The sequence below is a fragment of the Anas platyrhynchos genome, chromosome 5 (genome assembly GCF_047663525.1).
Source record: "Anas platyrhynchos isolate ZD024472 breed Pekin duck chromosome 5, IASCAAS_PekinDuck_T2T, whole genome shotgun sequence".
Taxonomy (NCBI): Eukaryota; Metazoa; Chordata; class Aves; order Anseriformes; family Anatidae; genus Anas; species Anas platyrhynchos.
The window spans coordinates 64771379-64786557 of NC_092591.1; the positions used below are offsets into that span (position 1 = coordinate 64771379).

The window sequence follows — 15179 nt, forward strand, 5'->3', positions numbered from 1 at the left end:
ATCTGAAAGTAACTCAAACAACAAAATCTTCAGAATAAATATGGGCATGTGTTAGAACTGAGAGAAAAAATCACAAGAACAGACTTTCACATGTTTTTCAGAACACCTACAAGTAAGTATCAGTTGGGTGTGGTGGCATCCTGTAAAATACCTTTTGTTAAACAGATGGAAATGAAACTTGTGTGCCATCAGCCTCTTGTGGTGGCATGTTGAGAAGTAGCAAAGCTAGTTAGAAAATAATACACATGTACAGATTTAAGAAATGGACAACGTTTCACTGTAGATGTTTATTCTACTTAAAGTAACAAAAACCTGTGAAGTCGTCATATAAAATACAATTTACAGAAATTTCTATCAAGTAAACCTAAACAAACACACTTGCTTTTTGCATACTTTTACGTATATCTTTAAATTAAAAACATCTCATTAAGAAAAATCTTACACCATAGTAGATGTTTGCATTTAATACCGCCTCTTTGCATTTTAACATTTTGTCTACGGGTTCAGAATACAGACCAATATTACTAATAATTAATATTACTAAATAATTAATAATTGATAATTATTAAAATTACTAAATAATTAATAATTAATATTACTAATAATTAATATCACCAATCTTCTGTTCAAACTTAATGCAGTTTTATACCTTTTTCAGTGGACAGTCTTATATACACTACCAGCATAAGCAGGGTCTGACAACAGTGACACTTTTTTTTTTTCTTTTTTTTTTTTCAGGAGCAAAACACTTTTAGAGTGGAAAGTACAGGAAAATGGAGACATTTCTTAAATTTCCAGCAAGGTTCTGCCAAAAGAAAACCCAAGAAATGTCCCACATAATTAATTTAAATCGAAGAAATAAATTCCATGGCCCATTTAATAAACTTCTTTTATTTAACAAACTTCTTTTTCTTTCCTTTGGTATACCAATTCATTTGTAGTCTTAGCTCTTTGCCAATAGATGTCTGATTTTTTTAATTTTTTTGCTGGTTATAAAGGTGCTACTTTTATATACTCTTTAATTGCAGGTTTGTAAAAATGTGAAATTAAAAACCCCTCATCCACATGAAAAACTAGGTACGTTTTTTTTTGTTGTTGTACACTTAACAGATGGATTTCAAAACACAAAATGCCTGTATATAAAAAGGAAGATAGTGCACTTTAAGCTTATAACATTCCATTTTCAAATCCTCCGTCCAATAATCAGTAACACTGTTCTTCTGCAGCCTTCTCCTAAATACGCATGACCCTTGCATTGTAAAATAAACAAGACAGCAATATTTGACTCCTTGTTTAAAGCGTGTGCTGTGGGAACAACTTTGACACCAAAATATCACATACATGAGATGTAAAGGTATGGCTCCTAAGGTCTTGATTAAATTCTTTTACAAAATTACAATTCAAGTTACTGGAAAACATAACCTTATAATTTTAAAAAACAATATGGGCTCTTCTTAGACTTTTTCCATTTCTGTACTGTAAATGGAAATTTTAAGGTAAAGATGCAAGTAGAAAAAACAAAATCTCAGAACAGGTAACGCTGTGAATTTTTATAAGAAAAACATTATGCACAAAATGCAGCAAGTGAAAGTCCAGTATGTTCTTGCCTTTTACCTATTTGAATATTGTCGTTCTCAGTTGTTCAAAAATTGCTAATTTGTCAGTACATTTTGTAAGGCTAGATTTACAACAGCATTTTTGCAAAGGTGAGAATATACAGTATATACAGAAGACATTGACTCAGTCCTTGCAGTGGTGTATATTATCTATGGAAAATATAACAGCAGTTATAGTTCTATGACTGATTAGTGGAAGATGAAGCTTCTGCTTCTGTTGGTTTCTGACCTTCCTTAGGTGTTTCTGGCTTCATCTCTTTACCGATCTCCCTACTTTTACTCCGATCTTTCCGATCTTTTCCTCTTTCACGATCTCGATCTCTGTCTCGATCTCGCTCTTTTTCCCTGCTTCGATCCCGGTCTCGGTCTCTGTCACGATCTCTGTCTCTGCTTCTTGATCGTTCTCTGTCACGTTGGTTTCTGTCTCTGTTTTTATCCCATTCTTTGTCTCTGTGTCTCTCCCAGTCCCTGTCTCTGTTCCAGTTTCTGCCACGGTCTGTTTCCCAAGGTCTGCCATGTTCTCGATCCCTTTGTCTTTCCTCAAAGGGTCTGCTTTGTCGATTATCTGCTTGCTGAGGCTCTGGCTGATCTAAAACCTTGTCTTTACTTCCTCCTTCGTATCTCTCTCTCTGTCTCCCTTCAAATGTCTGGCCTCTAAATTCAAGATTTTTGCCTTCTCGGAAGTCAGATCCTGACCACTGTCCTTCTGACTCGGGCCCTTGCCCAGGAATACCAGAAAGAGGTGCAGACGGCCCAGCTTCCTCCCACGTCTCCTTTCTGTGGCCTGGTGGATGACTGGGAAGGTCCAGGAGTGGTCTTGGGGTTGGCTTCATATTTTGTGGTGACTGTGGTCCATGCTGTGTAGAAAATAAGGAAGGAATGGGACCCTTTTGACTTCCAAATCTTCCAGGGGCAGATCCTCTTTGTCCATCGTTACTTGGAGAAACATGCTCTTCTGAGAACTGTGGCGCTGGGCCTCTAAAATTAGGTCCATGAGGTCCTCCGTGTGCATTGAGCATCAGTGGTGCTGGAGGTCCTCCTTTCTGCCCAGACAAAGAAAACGGACCTCCAGCTCGGTTCTCCTCAAAGTGCTGTGGGAGAGGTCCACCCTCACCCTGAACTGGTGGAGATTCAGTTTGTTCTACAAATTGATGAGGCTGAGGGTTTCTTTGTTCTTCGTATTGCACCGCAGAAAGACCCCTGTCTGGTTCAAAGTGACCAGGTCCCTTTTCCTGAGAAGTAAACATTGGATTTGCCTCGTTTGACCAGGATACTTTGTGCATATCTTGCAAAGACTGACTGTCATTAGATGTGGAGAAATTAGGCTGAAAAGACGTACTTGGAGGTGTCAGAAGCAGCACTTTACGTAAAGGCCTGGATGTAGAAGGTTCTGCAGAAACTGCTTGACTCACATTTTCCAAAGTAACTTGAACAGTATTTTCAAACTTGCTATTAGGTGCCTCTTTTTGGAGCACTGCAGGAGGCTTTTCACTGGAAACCCAGTTATCACCACCGTAACTAAGCTGAGTAGCAGGAATTAAAGTTTTATCTTCCTTACCAAGTGAAGTCTGCAAAGTGTTTGGAAAACTCGCTTGAGGGTCACAGCTCTGGTTTAAAACTTGTGCTTGCTGATTGGAAGATGAAGGTAAATCTACTTTTTGCGCAGCCTGTTGGTCCTGATGGAACAATTCAGTCTCTATTAGGGAAGATTTTGGTGGAGGTGACATTAAAGCATCAGACACCGAGAAGTGAGCCACTGAAACACCAACAGCTGCTCGTTGTTGTCTGAGGGCTTCTTCTTGCTCCTCAGTTTGTCGTTTCTGCTCTTCTAATTGTTTGTTTAATTCTTCTAACATTTTTTGCAGTTCCACCAAGGATGAAGACGCAGATAAATCTGGCACATACGAGGCAGGTGTTTCCACGGAAGTGTTTTTAGTGTCTGTATACATTTTGTTAGGTAAATCATCAACCGTAACTTTTGCTTCCTCCAAGATAGTTTTGTCTTCCAGATCATAGGCCTCGTCCTTTAGTTCTGCTGTGTTACTGGGCTTCTCCACACTATACAGTTTTTTGCTTTCACCGGTCTGCATTTCAAAAGCTTTCTCTGGATCATCTTCTTCTTCGGTATCGTATGGCCTGTCATCCTCCTCATCTTCTATAGCTTTGTCTTTTGACATCTGTCCAAACTGTTGTACAATGGGATCTAGCAAAGGAACAGCTGACACACCTCCATCCACAGCTGCTTTAGCTTCCTGATTTGAAGACTGGACAGTTTCAGTCTCCTTAGCAAGAGGTTCAAAAGTCTTCTTTTTACCAAAAAGTGTCTGGGGGATGTACTCAACAGGTGTGGTAGTTTCTGAGGATGAAGAATGCGTAGCAGTAGCACTTGTAGAAGCGGTAGCTGAAACTGGTGGTGGTACAGTACTTGTGGTTCCACTCTTAGTCGAGGACGGTATTTTTAATACTGAAGGTGTAACTGATGAGGTTTCTGGAACGGGAAGTGGGGGTGGAGGTGGAGGAGATCCAGGTAGTGTTGTACTTACAGCTGAGTCTCCCGAATACAGTGTGTATTTCGGAGTTTTCTTTTCTTGTGAAGAAGCTACTGGCCCCTTAGAGTACAGCGATGTTTCTGTTTCCTCTTGCACCTGAATTCGGCTGCGCTTTTTCTCTATTTTGTCTGTATCCATGGTAGTAGCAAGACGCTTCCCTTTCTGACAGATAACCAATCCAAGAATTAAATTCGGACGTGAAGACTCGAGACCTGAAAGGAAACACAAAGATTGCATGTGTAAAAAAACTACTATTTTTTATCTGTGTTCTCAATAGGGACTTATCATTTTATATAATGGCAGCTATGAGTCATAACAGTAACAGTTCTTCTAAATTTCATGCAGTGACATTATCCCATAAGCCTATGTGTCTATATTTAATTACTATTAAATATATTTAATAGTAATTAAATATATGAAAATGAAAAAGATTCACCTGCAGTAACAGGTGAATCTTACTGAAAGATGTCCTTGTAAATGTCTCTGCTGTTCAAAAATTAAAGAAAGTTTTCCTATTTTTGTATTATTACTTTCTACTTATTATTGTCCACTTCCTCCCCCAATCAAATATTTCCTTTCTAAATGCTTTGCAAATACCTTATATACACAGAGATACTGATAAGTGAGAAAACCTGGACAAGCAATCTAACTTTCTGTAGGGCTACGTTGGAATTGAAGAACTAGAAATAAAGAGAAAAAAACTAATGCTATTAAAACAAACAAACAGACAAACAACAACAACAAACACTTCACTTTCTGTTACAAAGAAAGCACGAGGCATTGTTAAACTTAATAATTACATTTCTGTTCTAATCTGTGCTAAAATACCGGACTGACATTTACACCATTCCATCAAGGTGACTTTTAACACTGTTGTAGAATTGAGTTTGATGCCACAGACCCTTCCCTAAGTAAGAAATGTGAGCAGAATTACTCCATTGTGAAAGCTTCAGGCTTGAATCCCTGGAGAAGCATTTCCAGAAATGACCAGAAAGTTTCCCATAAAGAGGAAAAATGCAAACAGCTGAAGGTCCGTTTCACATTATTGTATTCCTTCCTTGTACATTCACATTTCCCACAGGCGCTCGTGGAAGACAAATACAACCAGAATAAAGAGCAGGGAATAAATCCTTTAACATACAGTCAGTGGCAAATGTAGAAAAAACATATAAAGAGAGGATTTTAACTTCTGGATTTAGTGACTTGAGATCCTCATTTGGGAGCCATATTAATATTTGCATCCAGCAAGGAACCAATAATACAGAAATGAAACTAACAGCAAAGAGATTTACTGTGGTTATACGATGAGGACTCTAAAACCTACACTGTCCCTTATATTCATGACCCTTAAGTAAGAGTTTCAAAGAGGTGTAATATATGAATTTATGTATATCTTTAGTCTCTTACTAAACAAAACCAACTGCTCACTAAGGAACAACTTATAAATAACTAATTATTGCCACTGAAAACTTCTTGATACCAGCAAAAACCCAAACTTCCCATAGTTGCAGATAAATTCTATTTGCCATTACCAGTCATAAGTATGAACCTTTGCTGAAACAACGGAATTCAAAGTTTTAAGGGGGCTCCTAAATTTACTATCTTATGAGAAAATTACATCAGCTGTTTTTATTTGTATAGCTGAAATTATATTCACGTACGCTAAGAAAGAATGAAATGAGGTAAGCCTATTTCTTAAGTTCAATGTGAGGTTTCCTCAGCAAGAGGATTATAACCAGGTAAATCAAGACGATGACTTCTTCAACACAGCTTCATTAAGCATAAATATTTCATTAAGCAGTAACCTGCTTAAATTCTGAAATTCTGTGTTCTTCTGACTGTGACTGGTAATAGTGCAGCACGCCTGTTTTAGCCACATAATGGAGAGACCAGCAAAATCTGGTTACTCACTAGAAGGTCTTTGCAAAAAGACAGAAAAAATTGGGGCCAATGCAAAATCTACTTGAAGTTTCCTATCAGAAGCAGCTCTCATTTTAAGTATTTTGAAAAAAAATAACACTGAAATTTGATTGAATGCATTCTAGTTCCACAGCTGATTTCAGATTACTTCAAAGTTCAGTGTTTGAGTTTTACATAGTTCTGTGGTTGAGAGGATGTTGGCCATGCTGGTTTAAATAAACTTCTATTTTTCATTTAGTAGCACATATTATTTCCTACTTGTACATTTAAAATTCAGTGCCAAGTTTTTTCCTCCAGATAGAGTATTTCAGTATTTTGTGTTGCCAATTTTCACTTTCTTCCATGGTTAGAAATATATATATATACACACACGAATTATCAATGCATCAAGAAAATGACCTAGCTATACTAACCAAAACTAAGACTTGCTTATAATTTAGTTTGCTTATAATTCTATACAGATTGCCCTTGTGAGAGGGCAGGGACGGCAAGATGTACAACGAAAGGAGGCAGGACAGGAACTAAACAAGTAATTATCTTTGGTGAATCTAAGATTATTTGGAAAGGATCACAAATCCTTGATTCACCCAGTTAAAAACTCCTTTCAACCCACTGCCTAAAAGCAATCCTAGCAATTCTGATCACTATAGTTTACTACCCCAGATGAAGTTACATTAATACATAACATCAGGGCATAGCTCAAAAGACAGCTTACTTGGGAAGACTGTGTACACTCTGAAGAGACTCAATAGTTAGGTATGATTCACTCTGAGTGACTGCTTTACATTTTTTCTTTATCAGCAGGTGAGTAAGGACTCCACATTTGGTCAGCATCGACCCGTGCAGAGGATCTCTCAAATCTGTGTTCACCCTACAACTCCTCGTAAGCATTCACTGTTCTTCTGTCGTTAACGTATTGGTTATCTGCCCTTCTGCAGAGACCTGTGATTTATCCAACTAGTCACAACATGCATCTCAAACACTGACTAATTGAAACGAGCAGGTTTCAAAAATCTATTGGACTGTGTATCTAAAATTAACAGCAAAACGATAGAAAAACAGTTCTGAATCCCTGTAAGAGACAGAGATCATCGCTAATAAAATCAGAGTCAAACTTAAACACACGTTCAAGATAAATTCCAAAGCTAAATTAACAACGGTTATAACTGAATCTGTTTAGTTTGGTCAGAGAAGAAATCCATTACAATTTTACATTTTGATACTGTAGTTTTCAACAGATGCCTAACCCAGTTTCTAAATTCATTCAATCCAAAGCGATCACACAGTAAGTGCTTCTTTTGGATGGAAATATACAGCCAGACCAGCACTTCAAAGCTCAGTCCCATTCCATTTCCATATCCGTAAATAGGTTTCAATATCCATAAATAGGTTAAGTGCCTAATTTTAGGTAATAACTAAATGAAAATGTTGGCTGCAGTCTCCAACTATTGCTCAATAACTATCTTTCACAAGCAAGCATTTTAAGTGCTGCAAGCTATGTTAGTAGCTTTTGATGCTAAATTATTTATAAAATATTGTTAAATGCATTCTGCATTTGAAGACCACGATGGTGTTATCAAGTTACATCCTGTAATTAAATCTATTTAAACAAGATGTATTAAATATTACTATGGGATTAATATTTTTTTTTTTCGTTAAATACGTTTTTTATTTTCATGAAATCAGTTTTGCAGTATTTATCTACGTAATGGCCACATATTGTCCCTACCATCCGCAGCTGCTAGGAAGTTAACTGTACCACTAAGGATACATCCCTAATTTCTGTACACTGATGGCAAAACTTAGGGAACAGACCTATGCCACACTTTTAACTGCAGAGACCAATACAAGCAAAGCTGTAATCATTATCAACACGCCGTTTAAATACTTGTCCCAGTTAATTGTGAAAGCATGATTGAAAACTATCAAGTTGGTGTATCTGGATTCAGTGATAGAGATCACTTCCACCGCTGTAACACTGCTGCACATTACGGTACATTTGCTGAATGGGAGTGGCTGACATCAAAAATATGTTGTTCTACTACTGCTGCTTTCCATACTGCTATGAGTACTCTAAATATCTTGAAGAGATTTCATGCCTTCATACTTAAAAACACTTCCAAGCTTAAACTAACGGAAGAGATACTGCGGCATGCCCTCTGCTGATACACTTTTTAAATTAAAATTCTTCTATTTTAAATAGGTATGGTACCCGATACATTTCCAACATTGCCAATAAATCCCTCCATAAGTGCGTCTTCCTAGTGCTAATAATGACTGATTATACCTTTTAATTTTTTTTCAAAGTGTTTTCAGATCTACAGATGAAAGTGCTAAATAGTGTTGTGTGTATGTGAAACGAGACAAACAAATTCACATACAGTAAACTACCAGAAAAAAAAAAAAAACAAAAACACAATGCTGAACATCCCACCAACAGATAATATCTGGTAATAAATATCTGAGGTGGTTGAAGTGAATAAATGTGAATATCCTTCCACGTTCCTCTATATTTATATCACCCATGACAAAGTTTTGTAGATCTTCTAGGCACTACAGCAGGTCAGAGGTCCTCAGTTGTGTTCCAAATCCAGTCCATCAGAAAGCAGGATTCATAACAGATTCATAATCCGTATGCACCTGATGGAGCTGGTTGATACAGCTGGAATATCTTCCAGCTAGGACTTCTGGAGTGATGGGATTATTGTCCTCCCCCTCCTCCCGCCCCCAGTCATATTTATCAAAGTATCTTACACTGTCATGTTTTTTGAGTACTTGCTAAACTCTATTTGAAGGTACACAAATTTAAGGAGACAATGACCACTTTCCAAAAAATATCTTTATTGGGTATAAAAAACAGTAAATTCCGTCAGATGTCAGTAACAAGTATGTATTACAAGTCTTTTACGCTGCGGTATTAATACATGCCTGCAAGTGTTTATACCTATGTTTCTTCTGGGCAATTACCTCCAGTTTTGAAAGAACTTTTCCTATTTACATTTTGTAAAAACCAGCCTGACATTCCTCATTTCTATACTAATACTAACAAGTCTGTCTACTTTTGCCAGGCCTCCACTTTAAAAGCTTCATTTGAAATGAAATCTACAACAGAAATATAAAAGATAATGTACAAGGACAGCCTATGTTTGCTCAAGAATGCAAGGAGGGGAAGATCATTTAAATGCTTCCCTAGAGCAGGTTAAGACAGGCTCAGAGTGTATGAGAAAAATCTTGTCCAAGAACACAAAGCAAGCGCCCTTTGCAATTTCATGCAGGAAAGAAGAGTATTTTCCTAGCATTACATTACTTGTTGGTGGTGTTTTTTTGTTATTGTTTTTTGAGTCGTATGCCATTAACATGTGAAAACCTGGCCAGGCAGAACACACCTCTGTTTATGAATATAAGCCCTGAGAATGCTTTATTGAGTTTAGTCCTAAACTTGTATTTGGGTAGCAGAGGACAGTCAGCTTGTCAGAAAGGTCAGCTCCTTACATGTTTTAGTGTGTAATTATTTTGCGCTGTTTAGTATTTTGCAAACCATCCTTACAACAATGAAGTATTGCCTTCATTGTAACCTGTAGCTCTTAAGCTCCTCAACCTGTTACTCTATATGAAAAAAGGTACTTATTTGGAAACTAAGCATATGCACCGCCTCCATCCTCAGATGAAGGTGACTTCAAATTTTGTAATATAAAGGTGTTTCACATCTGAATTCATTCTCATTTCTTCTGTTTCCATGTTCAATGCACAAAGATGGAGCAAATTCGAGCCATACATTACTGCTGATAACTCTAACTAAAAATAGAAGAGCGTAATATATACCAACCTATACCACCTACTGTCTGCCACCTACGCAAAAGGAATTTGCCTGCTCCCAGGCAAACCAATGTTCTGAAGTCAGTGATTTGTCTGGAACTTGATCCAGGTAGCACAGAATATTTCAGACCCCGTGTACATGCAGATTGCATGCACAGCGTAATACATACCATGAGATAACAACAATGTAGTGAAACCATAAACGTTACCTTTGTCTTCAGAGATTTCTTGACTGCTCCGTGGGATAAGAGTCTCCTATGTGATTTAGGGGACAGCACATGGCTTGTAGGGACCTAAAACTTGGTGGATTTATGGGTTGTTGAAAGTAGGGTCGGTTGAATGTTCTGATAATGTTTGCTTGTTTGTCTCAATATAGTGGCTGTTCTATGTACTCCATTTGATGGGTAAACAAATCCTCCTAACAGCAGAGATTTATCTTGTTGGAAAGGCTATGTGAGTTTCAGACCATGTCACCTTGAGATGATTGACTTTGCAATTTTTTCCTATATGCACACTTTTAAAATGTTTTTATAAAATTATGTATTTTTTAATTATGCTTACATTAAACATTCAAAACCAATTGGTCTCTGATTTACTCGTTTTGTAATTTTACCTAGCAGTTAACCTCCCCTAAATTTTGTGCTTACCTGGTCCCTTAAAGGGCAAGAGGTTGGAAGGAATTGGGTCCTTAGAACTCAGTGGGATCAGGTAGAGATTCTTGACATGTCTGTTGTTATTAGTTACAACACCAAAACAACGACGACTGCTAAAATAGGAGTAGAGAGAGATATAGGCAACTTCTTCTTCTTCTGTGGCAGGATGGAAACGAATCAAACGAATCAAAAACAATTCCTGAAATACAAAATCAAAGTGGAAAAATTCAACCTGTAACACATCAGCAAATAAAATCGTTTTCCACTTTCATCCAAGATAGGATGAAAGTCTGGAGCAGCTTTAAACCAAGATTTAAGAAAATACTGTCATTCAATTGGTAATATTAAACCAGAATCAATTTTGTCATTTTCAGAAAGACCAACTATTTACGTATCTCACATCAAGCTACACCTCTTTAGGTTCAGAATATTCAAATAATTATGAAAGAAATGGAAAATTCTTAGATTATATTTGCATACTGTGCTTCATTTTTACTAAATCCATAAGGGTTTTAGTAGTAAAATTTATTACATACGCTTACTAATAATTTCCTAGTCTTTTAAAATTGAATTTCTATCTTCAGTAACTGAATAAATAGATTGTTTATATTCAATCATTAAAAAACAATAGGTTGTATGAATGTTTAACTACTACACAGGGGAAAGACGATTGGCAGCTCAACAGGCAAACCTGTTTCTTCAATAAATCAAAAATTTCAATGGAATAAGTGGTAGCAGGAGTTTTCTAGGTATGATCGACATCAATATAAATTAGTAACAAGGAAATTCTATCAAAAGCTGCTGTATATTTCTTCCTGGTTTTCCAAAGGATTTTAAGTAAATACCTTACAAAGTGAAGATTGGAGTTTGCCAACATAATCCCAGACTGCCTTCGGTGAGATCTTCCCACCAATATGAATCGTGTCTGGTAAATCCTAAACAAGAAGCATTACATGGTCGTATAAGAAAAGGAAAGAGAGGCTACAGTTTTGAACCAGCACAGATTGCCCCATCCCAGTAGCTTAGGCGATAATACAGTACTATGTTTTACTGAACTTGCACATATACATTCCTAATTTCAGACAGGCTGTTTCCAAAACGCAAGGAGTTCATTATGGCATATTACTGGAAGGCTGGCAGTACACACAAAACAGAAAAAGCACTGCCTGACGAAGATAGCAGTGGAAGGTCAAATACTTTTGGATGCCTATCAGCCGATTCTATTTGGTAGCTTTGCTTTTACAGGGAACCTGTTATATGTAGTATAGCTTTTATCTACGCTTTCAATTGATCTGAAATTTTTGCACCCATATGAATTCTAGTTAGCTTCCTGTCATGATGACAGTGAAACCTGTTTTAGCAAAAACAACAAGAGAGCCACCAACCCTCCTAAGAAAAGACCTAAACTACACGCCTGAAACCCTCAATCACAACAAATACACTTCTTCAGAGAAGTTAAGTAACTGCTCAGTTGTTTCATCACAAGCTGTCATACTACCTAATTAGTTGAATGTACACCCTCCCAAAATATAAAAGCAGTTGCATCAAAGTTAATCAAAGGATGATATTTTTAATAAATGGCCAAACTTTTCTAATAGATCACATCAGTGATCCATCCATCTGTTTGTGAGCAGAACAAGGCATCTCTTTCAAAACACATGCTGATGATGCTTCTCGTCAAAACCTGATCTTGAAATCAAGCTATTATTCTATGTTAGATACTAACATATATAGAAACATATTAACAGACATGAGAATTCTTCACAAATACGTGAGGAATTTTTTTTAAAAGGCTTTCTCTCCTCCCCCCTGCCTCAGGCTACTGTTCCTATTACTAAAGGAGATTACTAAAGGGATGCAATTTTTTTTTTTGTTACACGTCCAATATAACACCATACACAGTGACCCCAGCCTTTCTAACAACAGGAACTGCAATACATTCTAAACGCATAAACATGTCAGTGCTAACCTCACTAAGATAATCAAAGCACCCGGAGACAGGATATGCTTTAGTGATAAATTTGGCCACACTCTGCAGATTAATAAATCCTTTCCAAATGGTGTTGAGGCGAGAGAGGAAGAGAGAAGTATCGCTGCCTTGAGGTGAGCGTGGCTCAGCAACGCTGCAAAACAAATCCAAAAGAGAAACGTTATAGAGCACAGTAAGAATGCTTCCTTCTTCTTCTTTTCTTCCCTCCTCTTATTGATCAATTACTTTATTTTAAAAAAGCAAGTAACAGAAGCCTTAGTAAATGCTTTGTTAATGTTTTCCACTTTCATCCAATATAGGATGAAAGTCTGGAGCAGCTTTAAACCAACCCTCACAAACACTTAATATATTTGAATGCACATGCAGATTTAAAGTCAAATATCTTATAAGTTTTATTTATCTGTTAAAACACATTGAAGAATTTTTACTGTCAATATATAACGATGCTCAGAAAATGTTACCAACTAGAGAAGTTAAACAAGGAGATGACAAATTAAAAATTTAAAGTTCAGGTAATCGCATTGAAAGTTGAACATGCCTTTTGATTATTGGCAGGGGAGGGTAAGAAGCAAAGGGGGACAAACAAACTGAACATAGCGAGACCAGAGATTCAGTGGCTTAGCTTACTATTAAATATACACACCTGATATTGGGTGACTGATGAACAGCTAAGTATCTTGGATCTGCTGAGGACGATGGCTTTGTTAATATTGATTTGGGGACAGTCATAACTGGTTTTGACATTTCCTGCTTTGTCTCCCCTGTTAAAACTTCACCAGATGCAGTACCAGAACGCAGGGCTGTGGTCGTAGTACCAGAGGAGCCGCTCATTGGTGTTCTAGGCTCTCGGCCAGAAACTGTTACAGTTGTGACAACTGCACCAGTGCAAGAGGCAGGAAAAGTCGAAGGTTCTTCAGATGAAGTATCTGTGTTGTCATGGCCTTGGGTTGTAGGAATGTAAGTCCTTTCTAAGCTTGACTGGGAAACTGCTTCTGCTGCAGGTGCAACTTTGGTTTCCTCTGTGTTTTCAGAGGCTGCCTCTTTAGCAGGCTCCGCTGCTGCTGATGGTGCAGAACTTTCATATTTTCGCTGAACTTCTGGTTTAGATTTTGACACTGCTTTTTTAGCAGAAGCCATTAATTTTATCTTCTTCGGTGGTAATTCATCTTCAGATGCTGAAATCTGACCTACAAAATTAATTTTAAAGTGTTTTTGATTACTGTTTAACAATGAAAAGGTCTGAAGAGAAAAACAAGTAAGCAAGCAATGCTCTTAATAATCCTTTTACTTCAGACAAAGTCAACACTGTAGATACCTGTACGGATTTTGCAGTTCAGGTCAAAAAGATGGGCTCGATGTTCATTTGTTGTATCCTTCAACATACTGCTAAAAACGTCTAGAGAAGGAGCACTATTTACATTTTGTACAGTTTGGGTTGACTTCTGCTGCTCCTGGAAATGAACAAACACAGAAAACATTCTGGTTGATTGCTAAATTCAATCATAAAAAAATACTTTTGAAACCGTTAATTCCAGTTCTTTAAAAAGATATTAAGGGCTGTGCAGAACTACTGCTCTGAGCAGCACTGACAAAAAGATGGAATTTTGAACTATTCTTCCCCTTTTATCATTTGTTTAAGAATATCATGTCAAACAGAGTTCTCAAATAGTATTTGTCCTCATTTCATTTCATGTAATTCTGAAGTAGATACTATCACATTAACTGCTTCCTGAGAATACAGAATTGTAATACTGATCACATTTTTGGGGGGGGAAACAATTGGCTAAGATTTTGCTGTAAACTGAGGCAAAGGTCTGAAAAACACGCATCATCTGATATTTTAGAAGCACATGCGATATATGCCCGATATTAGGTTGTTGCATTCCTTCAAACCAAAAGGAAAATGCTCATAGCGCACCTACTAGGTGATATTCTTACAGTTCATTGAAACAACCTGCATTTCTGATACAAAATTTGAGGCCCTAGTTAGCATTTATCTCCCTTGGCACCTCCATGCTAAAGCAATAGCTAATACTTACATCAGAATCAGACACCGGGGGAGAATCTTCCATATTTACATCTGGCACTTGTTCCCGTTTTACAGCTGCTTTCTTGATCTCGTGTGATTTGTTTCTTGACTGTAACATCTGAGAGAAACAAAAACACTTTAGTAACAAGTCTGCATACTGATTTTATAATTTTATTTTGTATTTTCTTATCAGTTGGCTAGTGGAAGAGAAAAAGCTTACGTTATTCATATTTCATTAGGAAGAAAACAATATATTAATTATGGGTGGTAAGGGCTGGTGAAGTTACTGTTAGTTCATATCTAAGGACACACTGGAGAATTGTATTGCTTACCGCTTTGGCTGGTTTCTCCTTCCATACAAACAGTTCTTTAGATACAAGTTCTTCGGGTTTCATTCTCACTAGTTTTGACAGTGAGATTTCTCCACGAAGAACATGATGAAGAAGTCCCTAAAAAAAAAAAAAAAAACACACTTTGTTGCCATGCTGAATAACTTAAGCAACTAACATGATTTGCAGTGCTGGACTGTCAAAACCCTTTCAGGTTTCTTAATTCCCTATTAAAAATGCCAGTTAATCTTAAGAAAACTTAGCACGGTGCAGCAAC

General features: G+C 37.1%; 1 protein-coding gene across 1 annotated transcript; it reads right to left on the reverse strand.

The window, feature by feature from the left end:
• Positions 1-634: 634 nt before the first annotated feature.
• On the reverse strand, positions 635-14968 carry LOC140002610 (death-inducer obliterator 1-like). Its single transcript, XM_072038511.1, has 7 exons — positions 14909-14968; positions 13188-13783; positions 12524-12677; positions 11400-11489; positions 10549-10753; positions 3080-4377; positions 635-3043 (listed from the first exon to the last, which is right to left on the reverse strand). The coding sequence occupies exons 1-7, from the start codon at positions 14966-14968 to the stop codon at positions 1796-1798; spliced, it is 3651 nt and encodes a 1216-aa protein (XP_071894612.1). The 3' UTR covers positions 635-1795.
• Positions 14969-15179: the final 211 nt, after the last annotated feature.

Excerpts from the sequence above, each read along its gene's own strand:
- LOC140002610 (XM_072038511.1), bottom strand. The coding sequence starts at position 14,968 with ATGAAACCCGAAGAACTTGTATCTAAAGAACTGTTTGTATGGAAGGAG. Across the intron at positions 13,784-14,908 it reads GGAAGGAGAAACCAGCCAAA|ACCTTTTCATTGTTAAACAG; the intron begins GCGGTAAGCAAT and ends TTTTCTCTTCAG. Across the intron at positions 4,378-10,548 it reads CTTGCCCTTTAAGGGACCAG|GTCTCGAGTCTTCACGTCCG; the intron begins GTAAGCACAAAA and ends GTTTCCTTTCAG.